Consider the following 19,000-nt stretch of genomic DNA (forward strand, 5'->3'; position numbering starts at 1 on the left):
TTGTGGCATTCAGTTAATGCATGTTATGCTCAATTAAAGAGCTAAAAATCATTTATTATTGACAGGACTTAACTCCCCCAGAACATCCCTTTTCCCCCTCAGCCACCACACCACTCTTTTGCCATCCCTCCGTCAAACCCTCTACCTGGACCCTCCTTTCATCCCACCTCTTCCTGTCCCCTCCCCGCCCAGGTACTGATATGGCCTCCATCTCTGTAGTACCCAGTGCCTGTGGCACAGAGCTCAAATGGCTTCCTAAGGCCCTATGGGGGAGTTGGGAGTTGAACACCGATCTCCAGAGGCCTGATTCGGTGAGTAGGGCACTAGCCTGGGACCCAGGGTCAGTTCCCTGCTCTGGCACAGACATGCTGTGTGACCTTGGGAAAGTCGCTTAGCCTCTCCGTGCCTTTGTGAAATGGTGATAAGAGCCCTGCCCTGCCTCGCAGAGGGGCTATGAGGAGAAATCCATTCATGAGTGGGAGGGCCACGGAAGTGCCTTAGATTGACTTAGCCCCAAGATCAGCCTCCCTGCCTCCGTCTCCAGTGCCTGCCACCTTTGCCTCTTTCCAAAGAAAACATCTCTCCTGTCCTTTGCGGTTGCAGCACCATAGCTGCACAGTGCACAAAGAAACCTGGGGTCTAACAATGGCACAGGGCACCTTGCATGGCCCTGCACCCCTGAATGCGTGACTCATCAGGGCTGCCCCCAATGGCGCTTGCAGTTTGGAATTGGTCTTTTCCTGTGAGTGTGAGCTTAGCAGCTGTTTTCTCTGCACCTTTTCTCTGATTGTTTTTTTTTTTTGGGGGGGGGGGGGGGTTGTTGTTGTTAGACACTTCGCCTCCCCCACAGTACCTGGGGCTGATTGCTCCAGGAGAGAGAGCTCAGAAAGTGCTCTTTAAAAACGTGATGTCAACACTCAGCTCGACTGGTAAACACAGCTCGAATGCGTGGGACTTGGTGCCCACCCCCGCTGTGAAGGATTCGCTTGGTAAGACCATTCCCGTTGCAGGCAAGAGGGTACAAAAGCAGTCAGGGATTTGTCTGATTTATCTCTCTGAGGCTAGAAAACCTTGTGCTGTCCTCCCAGGCCAAGCAGGGCCTGCTGGGTCAGCACTTGCTTGAGAAAGCATCCGGGAATGGCCTGGTACTGATGAATCAGCAGGAGACATTCTGTTCTTCCCACTCAGTCAGATTTCACCGTGGGCTCAGAGGGCCCTGGGCCTCTGGCAGCGCCCAGGAGTCAGAAAGCCAAGGTCCTGATCACCTGTTGTCTGCTGCTTTTTCTTAAGAGTAATGGTGTTGACTCTGCTGTCTTTGCCAAATTTCAACTGGCTTCTGATCTGTCTACCAGGGATAGCTCAGTGGTTTGAGTATTGGCCTTCTAAACCCAGGGTTGTGAGTTCAATCCTTGAGGGGGCCATTATAGGGATCTGGGGCAAAAATCTGTCTGGGGATTGGCCCTGCTTTGAGCAGGAGGTTGGACTAGATGACCTCCTGAGGTCCCTTCCAACCCTGATATTCTATGATTCTACCTAAAAGCCTCCTGCAGTTTTAATTAGACTCCAGTATTCTTCTTCATCTCCTGACCTGTTGTGTAGTGTTGCTATGAGCTGTTAAGAGCCACTGTGTTCCGCTCCAGACGTGGCTGCAGGAGAACTAATCCCTATATTTATCCCTTTTTAACAGTGTGTTGTCTTAGTTACTTAATGTCTGTAAAGCACTCTAAAATCTTCTGGTGACAGGTGTTATCCAAGTGTCAGGTATTATCATTAATACGAGCTTATTCACAGGGCTATCGAAGGGAAGGGGCATAAATGTCTATCTGGGTTCTCCAACCTCAAAATCCCTCCTGATTTCTCTTTCTTCACCCCAAATTCAGATTTCCCGGTGCCTAGGAGAGTGTGGGTAGGAGTCAGTCTTTCAGATCATTAGACAGCAACAGAAGCTGTTGGGTTTATTATGTTGGCACCTAGAGATCCCACACAGCTGAGATCTGGGCCCCATTCTGATAGGCTCACAGTCTAGACAAGACAGACACAGGGTGGGAGGAGGAACAGAACCACAGAGAACTCGCCCAGGTAACTTGCCCAAGGTCACACAGCAGAGCTGGGAGTGGAACCAGAGTCCCTCTTCGTTGCCTTATCTGTTGGGCTGGCCTGCAGTTCCTTTGTAAATTGATTTCCAGACGCTGAGCATCCGTGCCTTGTGACACCTCTCCGCTGCCTTGCTTGGCCCCAGCCCTCGCTCTTTACAGGCAATCTTGGAGTTCTAGCCCAGGGATTACCTCGGCTGATTTATTGCTGTTTGCAGCATTTCTGAAGCCAGTGGTGACTCTCCTCTCCTGTCCTGCTGGGAAGGCTTCATCCAGGCCTTTTACATTTTGTCATGTTACAGCCGGGTAGCTTTGCCTGCACTCAACTGTTTTCATGCATCAACATGAGCCACAACCAATTATCAAAGGAAAACCAGCTAGCAGCACTCTGCATCTGCCAGGGCTCTACCCAGCGCTCACGGGGAAGGCTCTCGCCTTCCTTGGGTGGGAGGTTTGTCATGGATCCCCACACGAGTACTTTTGGAAAATGGAACATGACAAGCACTTAGAACAGGCCTTTGGTGGACCGTAAAAAGAGAGAATTGCCTTACCTCATTGAGACATAAAGCCAGTTTTGGCTTTGTGTTCAGTTACAGGTAAATCCTAGGGGAGGACGGATTTCAAACTCTCACCTCCTAAGTTTTCAAAATTCTGTCTCTCCGGGCAGACACAAATGTGCGCTCACCAGACCCTACTCCTGCTTTAGAACTATGCAGACAGAGCGAGGGCTAGTGTACGCTTGAAACGCTGCAGTGCATCAGTGTAGACACTCACTACAGCGATGGGAGGGGTTCTCCTATCAGTGCAGGTAATCCAGCTTCCGTCAACCTAACCCTTGGTGTAGACCAGTGGTTCTCAAAGTGTGGGTCGGGACCCCATTTTAATGGGGTTGCCAGGGCTGGCATTAGACTTGCTGGGGCACAGAGCTGAAGCCAAAGTCTGAGCCCTACTACCCAGGGCGGCGGGGCTTTGGTCCCCCTTCCTGGGTCACGTAGTATTTTTTGTTGTCAGAACGAGGTCATGGTGCAATGAAGTTTAAGAAACCCTTGGTGTAGACAGCGCTAGGTCGGCTTAACTACATCACTCAGGGGTGTGGATTTTTCAGACCCTTGAGCAACGTAGCTGGGTCAACTTAACTTTTGAGCATAGACTTGGCCTAAGACGTAATCTGGTCCTGAAGTATTGGTATCCCTGCTACACTCTCAACACCTAAAACCAGCTCGGATGCTCTTGATAATGTAAAGCCCACCTGCTGGGATCAGAAGCAGCATCTGAACTCAGGACTGTAAAGCACTACAGCACACATCTCTATCACTGGAGTTAAAGGAGTAACTCCATGAGCCGGCAGCAGTAGTAGGCTATTATCCTCCATGTAGACAACTCGCTAGGAGTGTATGGAATATCACATGCTTCACAAGCATGTTGAAGCAACAGTTCCTAGCTGTGGGGTATTATGTATTCTCTTCTGGATAGGTTCTTATACCACTTTCCTGTATCTGTGCGCTTCCAGTCAGGCATTCAGCAAGGTGACCAACATCTGTCATGTGTTCGTTCTCTCATCCTCTCTCTGGGGGAGGGGCGTATCCAGTGCAGTAGAGTTTTAGGTTTTGTTTTCTAAAATATACATGTGTTAATGTCAGAGACAGCAAGTCAAAGAATTGTGCCTGGCGATTGGAGTGGGAGGCGGGGAGGTTTGGGATGGTCTTTAGTTCCTGGAGAAGTTAAGTGCTCCATCCCCAGGCCACCCCTGAGAATGCCGTGTCTCCCACGCAGATGAGCTTCACCCTTCTTTGTAAAGAGTTCTATTGTGCCAGAGGAGTGAAGTTGTTCACCACGGCCTTCATCCCAGAGCTTGTGGCCATGGGGCACCTGCAAGATTTTACTGACACTTAGAACTTGATTCTCAGCAGAGGCGGCTCCGCTCTGCAGTATGGTTCCCCTGTTGGGGTGGCGAAGCCGGGATTTGTTGGGTTTCAGTGCATGCTACAAGGCCCTTCTGGCTACTCAGGCTTCTGCATGAGCAGCATTTACTGAAGGGGGGAAAATTGGAGGTCCCAGAGTGGGGGGATAGGTGTTTATTGCCAGGGCTTAGAAACTTTCTCTGGCAGACAGAAGACAACACCTGCCGATCAGAGGACAGTAGGGGAGATGCTAGTTCTGGGAGCTACAGCTCTAGTGTTCACAGATTTCCTAAGCATCTGAAATGCATGTGGCTCTTGTTGGTTTCATGATTGGTCATAGGGTTCTGAACAGCTTCAGTGAAACTGACCCAGCTCTGCTCAGGGAGCAGGCTACGAACCCCAAGATCCTGGCGGTGGAGAGGAGGGATAGAGGAGCGTGGGAGATGACAGAGGCTGCTAGATGGGACACTGATGGAGATCTTTAATTACCAAAAGCAGATTAGGAGCTGGGTGTCCATTCTCATTTGAAAGGCAGCAGAGGCCAAATCTAAAGGATTGCTTAAAAACACAGCAGTAAATCTCAGTCTGAATGAGATGATGAAGGACAAAGATAGATATCACAATCTCTGAAAATACAGCCACCCCGAAGACTCCTAGTGATATATCAGCATCTGCTTGAGCGCCAGATTTATGTTGTCTGGGCTCCGCAATGCTCCAGCAACAAGCCAAGCAGCCTTGGGAGAAAAATTACTTTTAAAAGGAAACATCAGCACTATGGGTAATATCTGCACTAACAGCAGCAGTGGAAGCTAGAGCAGAGTGGGCTGCTCCTGCCATCAGTGGTGTCTTGCAATCATTAATATCTGTCTCATCCCAAGCCATCCCTCTCTGGCGCATTTAAAGCCAAACAGGGTTGCAAGATAAAACCATCTCGCCTTGATTCATCGGTGGGCCCTCCTCAGCAGTCACCTCTTCATAATGGATGATGTAAAGGAGACCTCTCCCAAATAACTCCCCCTCCCCCCCACTTTTCTTTTTAAGTGGCTCTAGGAGGCAGGAGCAGAGATGGAAGAATTTGTTAATCTAAATAAAGGGTCCACTTACTTTTCAGCAAAGGGGAGGGATTTAAGCTACGTATTAGGATAAGCTTCCTAACTGGAAGGGTATTTAAGCTCTGGAACTGGCTTCCAAGAGAGGTTGAAGAATCCCGTCATTGGAGGTTTTTAAGAACAGGTTGGACTAACACCTGTCACAGGTTACTTGGTTCTGCCTCAGCGCAGACGGCTGGACTAGGTGACCTCTCAAGGTCCCTTCCAGCCCAATGTTTCTGTGATTATAAAAATCAAGCAGGAGGACCTGTAGGGTGGGGTGCCTGAGGGAGTTAGGTGACTGTCAGTGGGAACTACATGCCTAAATCCCATGGGCTCCTTTGAAACTCCCAGCCGGAGGCAATAGAATCAAAATGGACAATTAGCTGAGGCCTGTGGTTTATAGTGACAGGCCTGCGATTTTTCATTCCTGCTTGATTCTTGGGAAAAGTAAAAAGCAACAGAGGGTCCTGTGGCACCTTTAAGACTAACAGAAGTATTGGAGCATAAGCTTTCGTGGGTGAATGCCCACTTCATCAGACGCAAGAATCTGCAAAGAATCTGTTGCTTTTTACAGATTCAGACTAACACAGCTACCCCTCTGATACTTGGGAAAAGTAATGACTGTTCTTAACAAAATAAACCCCCTTGTTTTAAGGCGCTTGGCCAGAAGATCCATCCCTGCTGGTACATTCCCATTTGTAATGCAGTTATGGTCTCCGCTATGCACGGCTCCTTTCTCAGCAGAATTTATTAAAGCTGATGAGAGGTGCGACCGACAGCTGAAGGCTGGGCCAGTCCGGGAGGGTGAATTGTAAACACAATAAGCGTTGCTGCCATTGAGGAACAAGCTGATTGGAGTGAGAAAATTGGCTGGCGGGCTGCACTCCCTCTTCAGCTCTGCAAAGCCGTTCTGATCAAGATTGCCCTGTGAAGATAGCTGGCAGCGAGGTCAATTTCTATAGCCTTCCAATAATGCCAGCAGCCAGGTTTAATATACTCAGAGATGATAACTCAAGAAATGCTTTATTTGAGATATTAACATTTTTGTAGTAAAAAAAAATTCATGTCCTACAGCGAGCTGCCTGCACGCGATAACGCTCGCAGACGACCTTGGTGGAACAGTTCAACAGCCTGCCTGCCTGCGGGGAAATATACTAGCCCTTGTCCTGCCTCTGTCCGGTACAATGTAAATCAGTATGTGTTAATCTGAGTGCTGGTGAAAAGTGACAGCCCTGTCTTAGGTACTTTATATCTTCCATTTCCATAGTATGCGAGCATCTCACAGTCTCTGAAGCACTTATCCTTCCAATACCCCAGTGAGGCAGGGCATTTCCACTGTCTCCATTGTACAGGTGGGGAACTGTGGCCCAGACAGACTAAGTGACTTGCCCGAGGTGATAGAGGGAGTCAGTGGCAGAGCAGGGAATTGAATCCCAAACTAGCACCCTGACCACTGGGCTCTTCTTCCTCTCGGCAATGGGCAATGATGTCCTTTCTTGATCTGGAGAATAATGACAATGCGCAGTTTGGCAGCAAGTCAAGCTTCTCCCCGCAAAGACCTGGGGGGAGGAAGGACTCTCCTGAGGGGACCCATTTACCCTCCATGATATATTCAGTCCTTTCTGTACCCTGCGGACAGCTGAACTCTTCCTTGTGTGGGGATGGGGCTTGGGGTGAAATTCTCCCCTGCACAGAGGGTCAGGCTGTGGGCCCATCCATGGGATTGAACTACTGCATAGATGTAGTGCTGGTTCTCGGCACAGGGCTGAAAGCCACCCCGGTAAGCTTCGTTTTCGGGGCTCACTCAGGTTTCTGGTGAGGGGCAGGCGGCTCTGGGGGACCTGTCTGGGCGTTGCTCTCTCTCACCCACACTGTCCGTGCGTAGCTAGGTTACCCCAAGAGCCTAATCCAGCAAAGCCCAGAGCACCCTTACCTCCCATTGATTTCAAAGGCGCTTGACCCCTCGTGAGACCCCGGGCCCTAAATCTGTGGCTCGTTAATAAATATTCTTCCTTAGGCTGGACACATAACTTGTGCCCAGTTCCTTGTACTGGAGTTCTGTAGTCACCTTGCTGGTACCAGGGTTGAGGGACTGGGACACGGCAGCCCTGGATTCTGCCACCAACTTCTTGGGCAATCTTGGGCCAGTTACTTAATCTGTGTGCCGCCGTTTTCCCGCCTTGCCCTGAGGATAATGGTAACTTCTTACCTCGCAGGGATGACTCCCTGCATGTTTGGCAAGATGCTCAGATATTATGGTGATAGAAAAGCTTATCAATAAATACCAGAGAGTGTTTTCTTTATGGGGATGTTTCAGCTTGTCACTTTGACTCTCTTAAGGCTGAGACGCGCTAACTTCACACTTGCCGCAAGGATTTTGAACCATGTTTGAGAATGAGACGTTGGTTATTGGGCTGCAGATATACCTGCCTGAATCAAATGAGCAAAAGCCACCCAACCCATCCAGGAGACAAATCCATCCCAAAGTCTCTGGGCTGGCGTGAGCCGGGAAGGCTGGCAAGCAGAGGGAAGCATTTTGAAGAGCGTGCAGCCATGGTGCAGTCTCAACTGGTTGAAGATACACACGCACAATTGGTCAGTTCAGTGTGTAGTCTAGGAGTGCTCTTGGATTCCTCCCTGATGCTGAGCTCTCACATCCTGGCATCCGTGAGTAATGCTTTGAAACATCTCTGCCTGCCTAGGAAACACCATCCCATCCTGGTGACCTAGACCTGGCCTCTGTGATTCACGTTGTTGTCACTACTTGGCTGGACTACAGCAATGTGATATACCTGGTACAAAGCCATCAGCACTTAGAAAACCCCAACTAGTGCAGAAAGCTGCGGCGTGTTTCCCCAGCAGCATGGGCTACTAGGAATGTGCCGGACCTGTCTTCCGCTCTCTACGCTGGCTTCCCACAGACTATCAAATTAAGGTCAGGGTCTTGGGCCTTCTCTTCAAGGAGCTCTCTGGCGCGCTCAGGACATCTAAAAGGTCATCTAAAGCTCTGGGATGAAAACCGCGGTCGACAGCTGTGCTCCTCTGGCCCAGTGGAACTCTGAACAATAAGGGTGATGCTCATCGGTGCAGGAGACAGAACCTTACCTGGGGGTGTGCTGAGCCGATGGAACGAAGGACCATCCCAAACCTCCCCACTTTCCACTCCCAAGTTCAAGGTGCATTTCTTTGACGTTGCCTTCTCTGATATAAACACATAGCAACAGGTATATTTATGTTCAGCCAACCAACCAAACACCCCCTGCCAAAACAAGACACTCCTCTGCACACAATTCTCCTTCTGGGGGGAGGATGAGCGAACAGGCAGCATGTGCTAGATTAAGGTGGCTTAATGCATGACTGGATTGTGCTCGGATCGGATACTGCTGTGAAGAGCATGGGAAACCCTGTATAGAATAGAAGCGAATGTGATTGACACTGTAATACTGAGGATTTAACTGGCACTTTTCATCATAGATTCACAAAGGAGAGTTAGGGCTTGTGTACATGTTGACGCTAACTCGAATGGAGGTAGGGTGTGAATTTAAAGCATTGCAGCCGTTCCAGAATAGCTCCCTACGTGGACTCTCCTATTCTGGAATAAGAGTGTCCACACCCAGAGTCATTCAGGAACAGCTCCATGTGCAGACGAGTCCTTGGTATCATCGTCCCCACTTCACCCCCGGGGATCTGGGGCACCGAAAGAGGAAGGTTCTCACAGAAACAAGACAGTGGGACTTAGAACCAGCCCTCCTGCCTCCCTAGCCTGGTCACCACCCTGCCTGCTGGACTGTGCCGTCTCCTTGGGTGCTTATGCAGCACTTCCATCGCTGTTCATGTACACAGCACGCCACAAATAATAACCGTGGCCCACACTGTGATCCACTGAGTGGCACTTCACTCCATTGAAATCAGGGCAGCTGCTTGTGGTGTTCAGTGCGGGTCAGCATGAGGACAGGCTGTGGCCGCGTGGCCCTGTATGTAATCTGTGAGGCCGTGCCACAAACCGGGGGCGGGAGGAGTGCGAAGTGACCGGGCCAGTACTTGAACTGAGTCTGTAACACGCGGCCCTGAACCGTAAAACCCCTCTTGAAAGGAAAGCCCAACCAAGTGTGAACAGCTACATGGGAGCTACAGGGGAATCGCACCGTGGAGAAGGAACAGTCTTCAGCTGTGTCTACACTACAGACCTTACAGCGGCACAGCTGTACTGCTGCAGCTACGTCACTGTAAGGTCTCCTGTGTAGCTGCCCTATGCCGGCAGGAGAGAGCTCTCCCACCAGCATCATTAAACCACCCCTAACGAGTGGCGGTAGCTATGTCAGCAGGAGAGCATCTCCCGCTGCCGTAGCACTGTCCTCACCGGCGCTTTTGTGGTGTTGTCACACCCCGACCGACAGAAGTGTTACTGACAGACGTGCTAGTGTAGACACAGCCTTCAAGTCGTTCTGTCCTGTGTTGTCTTTTGGCTCCATCTGGCCCTCTGCGGTAAGGACTGTGAACGTTGGGAATGGTCTGACTCCCCTCCCTCTCTGTCTCTTGCAGTGGTTTCTAGCGACAGCGAGAGCGACTCAGAATTCAGCTCCTCGAGCCTGGATGACAAGTCCTTGTCTGGGGGGCCCAAGGGCTTGAAGATCAGGAAGCATCACGCGGAATCAGGTGAGAAATCGGCTGTTACCCCTGCATGTGGGCACGGAAATGGGTGATGGAAATGTAGCGTAGGGTGACAATTGTTACTGTGCACTTTGGACCAGCTCCTCAGCTGCTGTAAATTGGTGTCGTTCTGCTGGCCTCACTTTCCGTCAGCTGAGGGTCTGGCTATCCCCAGGAATTACGGGCTAGTGCGGAGGTTGAGAGCCTGCTCGGGGAAGGATAGAGTCTCCATCATGTGTGTTTGCAGAGTGCATGGCACAGCAGTGAGCCCAACTGAGGCCCTCGAGCATGACTGAACTAGAGTGGTTAATTAATAATAACGGGAGACAGGATGGCTCGGCAGGACTGGTGACGGGAAGGGTCATCCCACCGTGAGGTCGCTGGTTTGCTAAAGGGACCAGCCTCCTGCCACTCCAATCCCTGCAGCCACAAAGCCTTTCAGCTCTCATCCCCCACTCACATGTGGGAGTGCGTTGCAAATGTATGGTCTCACGTTAAAACAATGGCACTGCTTTGGGGTTGGCCTCTCCACCCCTGAAGCTGGGTACGTGGCTGCCTGTTGGGCAGTGAGCTCCGGGGGCAGCGTATCACGCCGGGCCAGGGCAGGTCTTGCGCCAGCAATTATAACAGAATGATTTGACCCAGGAGTCCCTCCCACCCAGGCTGGCGGTGAGGGAAAGTGAGTGGTTCCCATCTGAGGCTGCAGAACTCATTCTGGTTCCTCGTGCACATGACTCCACAGCATCAGAATTACCAGTGGAGCAGGGTGGCCGGGGAGACTGAGCTGGAGATGGGCCCTGCTCGGGTCAGGGGGAGGCATGCTGGCAGGGCAGGGTGTGGGAAGCTGGCCTCGTGTCTGCTCTGTGGATGTCTAGGGCCGGCAACCCAGCCCCTTCCACACCCATAAACCCCAGCAGCTCCCCCAGACTGAGACAGCCCTGCAGCAAACCACTCCCCTGTGTCTCTGCAGCGGCTGGCAGTGACTCCCCCAGAACGCCCAGCGGGAGCACCCACTCCAACGCCTTCTCGGAGAGCCGCAGCAGCCTGGGCAGCGAGCGCGGGGGAGGCCCGAGTGCTACCGAGAGCTGCCAGAATGACCTGCTGGCGGAGGAGTGTGACAGTGATGTCAGCAGGAGTGCCCCCGGTGAGTGAAAAGCCTCATCGCCCCCAGGCCGGCTTCCTCTCTAGAGCACATGGCACAGCGCCCCTCCCGAGCCCCAGGCAGGCAGCCCGGCCCACTGAGCTGAGAGAAGGCTGCCGAGAAAACCCCCATGCGCTTCTAATCGGAGTCCGTGCCCAGCATTGTCAGAGAAGCCGTGTGGCCCTTGCGCAGGGTCAGAGAGACCCGGGGTTTAGTGGCCAGATGCTGGGTGGTGTTGGTGGCCTGTGATATACAGGAACTCAGACTGCATTATCCGGTGGCCACTTCTGGCCTTGAACTCTATGATTGAACAAGATAAGTCTCTTGTCCAAGGTCATGGCTGACTTTCAGGCTGTTCCTCACACTAGACTTTCCCCCCTTGTGACGGGACTTCCACAAACACCCCTACGTTTGCCCATTAAATCCCAGCGTTTGCAGCATGGATCTGAACTTTGATTGAAGCAAAGTGCAAATCCAGGTGTTTTACAGGGAAATAAAAATGCTTTGTATACGTCAGGCTGGCTCATAAATTAAAACATGTCACTTCCCGGCCCTCTGCAGTGTAAACTCGACCTCCCCACTCCATCCCCAGCCAGCTCAGAGGAATTAGCTGAGTGTGAGAGCAGATCTGCATGCTGCTTTCACTTCTGATCTGGAGCAGCTGGAAGCAACACAACAAAGGTTGTCATTTAACACCTCTCCCTCCCAGCTGTTCCTGTCACCTTTCTGGCAACTGTTCCTTTTGGTTCTTGAGTCGGTTTCATGGCTTGTGTGTCAAGGTGTAAATTAGATTTGAGAGAACAGTGAAGGGGTTGATCACTCAGTGCAACATTCATTCCTGTGCCGCCTCCTCCCTGCACTCGGCTGCTGGGGGTCATCAGCTTAAAAATCCGCCCTTCCTGCTGTATAAAATCTGACCCCAAAATGCCAGGGTTAACCTCTCGCAGTCAGGTCAGGTGACATATGGCATGTATCTAGGACTGCGACTTTCTCTGGGCTAGTAAAGCTTGAGTCCAGCTAAAATAGGGTGTAGGTGGGATCCAGGCTCGGAAGAGGGGCAGTCAGGTTTGCGTGGCCAACTAGCAAACGTTTTCAAAGTACCTTCTTTTTGGCCTGGGGTCATTCACCTCCCATTCCTGCCGCAGAACCGTGTGTGCTGGAATTGTTTCATTCAGACACTGGTTCTTTTGCTGGATGAGTTCTTTGCCGTGACCCACATAACTCCGGCGATGGCAGGGCGGGGGGGGGGGAACAGCAGCCATTTCCGCCCAAGTCTATTTGATTTTTGTGCTTGATTCGATTGTGAACAGCTGACCTCAGGCTGGTGGCCCTGTTGGGAGCAGAATGCAGCATCTCACGCCATCGTGGGAGCCTCGTGGCCGCGAAGCATCCACCCTGTCCCGTGCAGCGGATTGCAGGGGATAGATTAGACGGGCCATTTAAGCAGTGACCTGTGCCGCCCGGCATGGCATTTGGAGCACTATTTCCACCATCAGGGCTAATTATACCAGGGATCCCTGGCTCCACTGCGGTATGTAGTGGCACAGCAGAGGTGCTGCCGGATGTGCCTGAAGCAAGCCTAATCCAAACGGTATGTGCCCTTGGCAGCACTTGGGTGTGTAGACACACGTGTTACGGGCATGCTGGGGGATCATGCCCCAACGAGTACATCAGCTGTGTCTAGAGCCAACGGGCTCGGGCTCCATTTCCGTCCTGCATTCATGCAGATACCTCAGCGATCCCAGCCAGGTACTAAACGAATTCAGCTGCTTCTGTTGATTGCAAGAGACAATCGGTCTGGCATGGGTATGGTCTGTTTCCTTGGCTGAGTACTTTATCCTCACACCCCGCGCCAGGCCTCTCTCATTTGAAGGCATTATATAAAACACAATCTGCAGGTTGGGGAAAGGGTTTTTGCTTTAATTTTTAAAGCTCTGTTTTCCTTCCAAAACAATTCTGGTCTCCAACCCTCCAAAAACAATTTTCTCCACTGTGCACAGATGACATGAGCCTAAAGTGAATGGCTCTGCAAGCCATTAACATGACTGTAGCATTCCCAAAAATAGGGAGACGCTGCAGCAATGTGATGTGTGCAGAGTTTAATGGCAGTCGTGGTACATTATGCATGAATATGGCTGTCAGCAATATACTGTAGTACACACATGATGTCCTTGTGTTCTATACAACACCTTCATGAGTAGTTTAAACCAGACATTCCATAGTCCATTGTAATAAATGCACCAGCCCCACCACCTCGCCAACCATGTGGTGTGAGGCAGTGGTTCTCAACCTTTCCTGACTACTGTAGCCCTTTCAGGCGTGTAAAGCCCGAGCCCCACCTCCCGGGGCTGAAGCATGTAACTTAGCTTTGTGGGACCCCCTGTGGCGTGGTTCCCTGGGCAGTTGCCGTGCTTGCCACCTCCTAATGTCGGCCCTGTACTTGTGACTCCCCCCGTCTCCCGCAAACCCATCCTGCGACGCCCCCCGGGGGTCGCGACTTGCAAGTTGAGAAACACGGATCTAGATGAGTTGACCTACCCCGTGGAAGACCTCTGCGAACCCCCAGGGGTACGTGTAAGAGACCCACTGGTACCTGTAACAAAGAGAAACGGAGAGAGACACCAATGCAGCGGCCCTTAAAGAATCCCCTGCAGTGTGAAGCAGTGAGTGTGCTACTTCAGACACTCAGGGAGGTCCAGTGAGCAGGGCACTGGCCTGGCAGTCAGGAGACCTTATTCCCAGCTCTGCCTGTCTTGTGGAGCTCTGCCACAAATACAGAGTGTAAGTCACTCTGTCTCCCTGTGCTTTGGTTCCCATTTGTACAAGCAGGAGAACAGCCCTGCCCTGGCTCACAGGGGTGTTGTGAGGCACTCAGGTACCACACCAATGGGGCCAGATGAGTACCTCGGCTAGATAGATCTCTGCCTCTCTTTTCCCTCCCATGCTTTGTCTGTTTAGACTGTACGTTCTTGCTGTGTGTCTGGCAGTACCTAACAGAACGGGGCCTCTAGGCCCTACTGTGATACAAATAATTAATAACTCTTATTAAAGACCATTTCTTCTTAATTTCTCTAGGAAGGGCTGGTGTGGATGGGTTCCTAACTGCCAGACACAGTGTATCATAGTGAAGCATTCCTGCAAAATTCTTTGTAACTATCCACACTCTGCTCCATGCCCCGCTCTGCCCCTTATACTGCAGGGCTCCTGGGTGTGACTAGAGTTCAGAGAGAGATGGGGCGTGCAAGGGGGAAAGATCCCAGTTCTTTTAACCGTCTGCACCTTGTTGCAGAATAAGATCCCAGTGGGGGAATTTATCTATCGCTTTTCTGAACGTCTCCATAACACTTTAATGGTACCAACTTGTGTCTCATAGCAGTAGCTCAAGTGTTGTTCTTTTTTTATTTTTAATGCAGATCTCATTCTCGCCTCTTCTCTAATTCTGTACCAAAGTGCAACTCTCAGATGCCTTTCGCATCCTAAGAACAAATCCCAGGTCGCTATCTTGTTGAAGAGTTCCTGTGATGATTTCAAAGCAATTTTACCCTGACAATCTGTAGCTCTCCCACTCCGGCTCTGGGAAGGGGGAGAGGAGAGGGCTGGGAAGGGAGCATGGCCAAGGGTCTGGTTGTAGGGGAAGACAAGGGACTGGTGAAAAAGGCCATGAACTTCCAGTGTATTTGTAACATTTGTGGCTGACCTTTTCAAAGCCACATCATTTGACTGCCCAATTCCCAGTAAAATTACTGGGTGTCCAGATCCCCTCCGCAGCTTTGAGAATCTGTGCCTAGATCTCTAAATACGGGTCTAAATCTTCAGAAGCAACTAGTGAATTTGGACGCCGCAGTTTTGGGGCATCCAATTTGAGATGCCGTATAGAGGCCTGGACTTCAGAGAGTGGGTGCTCAGCACTTTGTGAAAACCAGGCTCCTGTGAGGCATCTCCAGTTGGGCACCCCAGAACTTACAAGCGGCTCTTGAAAAGTGTGGCCGTTACCTGTATTTCTCTTCACTCTGTGGAGTGAGCACGGTGCAGATGGGAAGGTGCTGCGCTGGCATCTGTGGAGGCTGCTGTTAACGGAACGAGGACGGGATGGGCGCGTAAGGCAAGCGTTCTTTGCCACCCCATTGCTCGGGAAGAACCGCGTGTAGGGGAGAAAGGAGGAGTTCTGTCTCGGTGGCCCATCCAGTCCTCGATCTCTCTGCTGGGAGCAGCAGCAAAGGTACGGCTGGGATTGTGAGCTGGACGCTAGCCCAGCAGGAAGTGGCCTTGGACCTTAGGCCGCCTGGTGCCTGCTGGGTGGGCCCTGCTGCCGTTCCCAAAGGCTCTCGCAGAGCTGCCTAAATCAGTGGGCTTTTGCTGCTGCAAGTGCCTCTTGAAGCAATTTGTTCCAACAGGTTTGTTTAGCCAGCGGGAGGCTGAGCAAGCAACTGGCTCCACCAGCAGTCCTCCTGTGACAGCCACGGCAGACGCTTCAGCAAGGCGGTGCATGCTGCCAAAGGAGAGAGCGCCCCACTCGATTAGCCAGAGGCAGTTCTGCCGTGCTCTGCTGTTTAAGGGAGCCCGGCGATTCACAGCCAGCCAGTGGGAATGCATTACACCAGCAAACACACGGACTTCCTTATTGCACTGGCTGCTGGCCCTGGGAAGCGCAAGCTAAAGAGGAGGGGCGGCTGCAAGGTAGCGCTGCTCCCCCAAGCCCAGGAGAGGAAGGGCAACTGCCCTCTGTTTCCAGCAGGATGTGGAGCTGCATCTTGCCCTGCTGCCCTTTATTGTAGGGCTTCGGTTCTGGCTAGCAGGGTCTGTCTGTCTGTCTGTCTCTCTGTGATTTGCCATTCCAGTCAAGGTCACTGGGACAGTGGGCAGTAATGGAGTCTGATCCTGAGAACCACTGAGCCCCCACAATCCCTCTGGGAGCTGGAGGTGCTTTTCAGCCACTCTGGAAATCTGGCCCCTAGTGTCAGCTGGGGCTGGGTGTGGTCTGTGCTTAGAGGCTAGGGCGATGGGAGCCCCACGGGGACTGGCACAGTAGGTTGTGGAGTCTTGGGGCTCCTTTTCTCTATGAAATATAACTGTGGTTTAACAATCAGGCTAGCTGGCCCCATGCTGCCCACGGCTGCTGATGTTCAGCATCACCTAGCTCCATGGGCTTGGGATAACTTTCCCCCGGGGATGGCTTCCTTCTAAAACTGCCTACTACACAGTTCATCTGGTGCAGGCTGCAGTCAGAGACAGGCTGCTGGGCTATAGGGACCTTATATTGGTCCGACCCAAGCTGGCATTTCCTCTGTTCCTAGCCCTGAGTGAACCCTGGTTGGCCCACAACTTGGCGCTGAGGGTGACTTGTCTGCACTGACCGGTCAGTGGTGTGCCGGCTGGCTCAGGTTGCGAACGGTCAAGTGCTGCCTGTTAGAGTCCAGTGCTAGGCCCTTTGTCTTCCCAGAGGACGATGGGGTGGCCTGAGTTCTGGGGAGCGATGATTGGGGGGGGGGGTTAGGTTCTGCAGATGTACCCTGAGCTGTGGGATGTATTTTATAAATGAAGGGGAGGAAAAAAGCCCCAGTCCAAGCACGGCCCACAGTGAATCTGGCTGTTCTGTGCCAGCCCTGGCTCTGTGGTGCCCTGGGGTTTGCTGATCACCAGAAGGAGGTTCCCCCTGTAGAGAGTGGGCTGTGCAGGGCTCCAGTGGGTTTGTCTTGTGATTCTCATTTTGTCCCCAGCCCTCCAGGAGGGCTAAATTCCACTGGATCCAATGCATGGGTGGCGCATATTGTAGGGTGGGGGAGGCTGGGCCTCCCCAAACAGCCCTGCATGGTCCCACCCACGCTCCACCCTGAGGCCCCTCCTGCTTGCCCTTGGCCCCAGCCCAGGCAGGCTGCTCATCTTCCAGGAAGCCGGCTGGGGCGAGGGCAGCCACCACCAGCCTGTGGCTGAGACTTGCAGTGGCTGGGGGGGGCCTTGGGCGCTGGGGCCGTGCTGCCTGCCCTGTGCTCAGGGGGCACTTGGGGGGCCACACCTCCCACGCAGCGCTCAGGGACTGGGGGGCCACATGCTGGCTGGGGGGGGAGAGGGCTCCAGGCTCCAGCAGGGGAAGGGGAAGCACTCTCAATGCTGTGCTGTGGCTAAAAGGGGTGATGTGGTCCTTGGATGTGTAAAAGGGACTATCAAGCAGAGGCAGGAAGTGATCTCCTTACGCAGCGTTGTTTAGGACACTACTGGAATACTGTGCCTAGTCTGGGGCCTGCAAGAAGGAGGTGGAAATACTGGAGAAAGTTCAGTGAGGACCACGAAGATGATCTGGGGGCTAGAAATCAAGCAGTACAACGTGAAGCTTAAGGAGCTCAGTTTATTCGGTTTCTCGAAGAGAAGGATGAGAGATGGCTTGCTCACCCTGTGTAGGTGCTTGCGCATGGAGAAAAGATCTGATAGTGCGGGCTTTTCAGCCTTGCTGACAAAGGCATAACAAGATTCAATGGCTGGAAGCTGAAGTCAGAGGCATTCAACCTTGAAATAAGATGCAGTCTCCTAGCTGTGAGGATAATTAAACATTGGAACAGCTTACCAGGGGAGGGGGCGGGCTCCCTGTGGCTTGGAGTCTTTAAGACGGAGCTCTTTAATCCAACTTCTAGGAGAAGGTCTATGGCCTGTATGTGCAGGGAGCAGTCGGGCTGGGTGGTTGCAGTGGTCCCTTCTGGTCGTGGAGTCTGTGAATCCCCCTGTTCATTCCCTGCGCCTTAGAGAGAACCGAATTGACTGATTAAGACAGTAACTATAATCAAAGATCATGCTTCAGGGCTTGAGCCAGTTGCCTGTAAGGGTCAGGAAGGATTTTTTCCCCAATGCACAATTAGCTAGATGTAATCTGCTGGAGGGGGGGGGGTTGGGGTCGCTTTCCTCTGATGTATCAGGGTGCAGCCACAGCTGGAGGTAGGACAGTGCTGGCATGGGCCAATGTGAGATGGTACAGAAAGTCCTCTTTCTTAGATGTCAGGCTGATGTCTCTTGCTCACCTCCTCAGGGTCAAAATGCTCACCAGCTGTGGGGCTGGGAAGGAATCCTCCCCTCCCCTATCAGATTGGCAGGGATCTTGGTGGGGGGATGAGGGGGTTCAACTTCCTCTGCAGTGTGAGGTGAGTCACTTGCTATCATTGTCTGGGTACATCTCACCTAATCAATTTCATGCCATCACAGGGGCTTGAGGGCACCTCAGTTTCTCCTGTGGCACACACAATAGCTTACTCTCCTGAGGACTGAAATGCTTTAGTCTAACTGAAGTCACATGGCTCATTGTAATGGTATGTGGGTAAAATTTAATGACCTGTGATATGCTGGAAATCAGACTATATGAGCTAATGATGCCTTCTGGCCATAAACACTGTGAATCTATAAAAGTGCTGGACATCATAAACTCCTTTTGAAACCCTGGGAGTTGAGGCTCGGCACCTCCCAGGAGTTCAGTGAAGAAGGCAGCTCAACCAGTTCTCCTGTTCCATGAACAACCCTTCCATTTTCTTTCTTTCTCACCCATTCTCTCCTCCCTTCCTTATTCTCTCAGCTCTGCTTCCTTTAATAAAGTTTAATGGGGCTTGACTGCTGACGCAGCCCCCCGCAATGATCCACAGTCATTCTCATCGCTGCTGTTCCTAGCGAGCTTTTCAAATGACGCCGAGGAGGTGAAAGCAACACAAAATAATTATATCAAGCTGCTCCCCTTCCCACAGCCAACCAAATCTTTATCTTTATTTATTTCAAAGGCAAACGACGCATCCACCCAAGTCCCTGGTGCTGATGGGAGCCGACGTCTCACTGCTTGACCTGGATCCAGCACACTTGTCTGACACATCCAGTCTTGTACTCTCCACGTGGATTGAGCGAACCCCGGCATTCTGTGGCTTCTGAGTCGCCATGATTCCACACAGACCTTAATTTACTTGCCGTTGGCTGGAAAGAGACATTGCTGTCCGCTCGGCGTAGTTTGTCCCGCTTTTGTTTTTGCCTCCTGCTGGCTGCAGAAGAATTGGAAACGTTTGGGTTGGAGGGATGCTCTTCTGAGTGAGGAAGGGAGCAGGTGACACCATGGTAGCCAGCCAGCTGTGTATTAGTATTTCTACTGAGATTCATTTCCCC

The 19,000-nt window shown here is 51.9% G+C and overlaps 1 protein-coding gene across 1 annotated transcript in view; it reads left to right on the plus strand.

Moving 5' to 3' along the window:
• Positions 1-18,662, plus strand: part of RPH3AL (rabphilin 3A like (without C2 domains)) — a 56,738-nt gene extending 38,076 nt beyond the window's left edge. Inside the window, exons 6-8 of the mRNA XM_065418345.1 lie at positions 9,628-9,741; positions 10,706-10,879; positions 18,628-18,662. Of these exons, the coding sequence (XP_065274417.1) occupies positions 9,628-9,741; positions 10,706-10,879; positions 18,628-18,662 (323 nt within the window). The remainder of the gene's footprint in view (positions 1-9,627; positions 9,742-10,705; positions 10,880-18,627) is intronic.
• Positions 18,663-19,000: the final 338 nt, after the last annotated feature.

Source organism: Emys orbicularis, chromosome 17 (genome assembly GCF_028017835.1).
Source record: "Emys orbicularis isolate rEmyOrb1 chromosome 17, rEmyOrb1.hap1, whole genome shotgun sequence".
Classification (NCBI taxonomy): Eukaryota; Metazoa; Chordata; order Testudines; family Emydidae; genus Emys; species Emys orbicularis.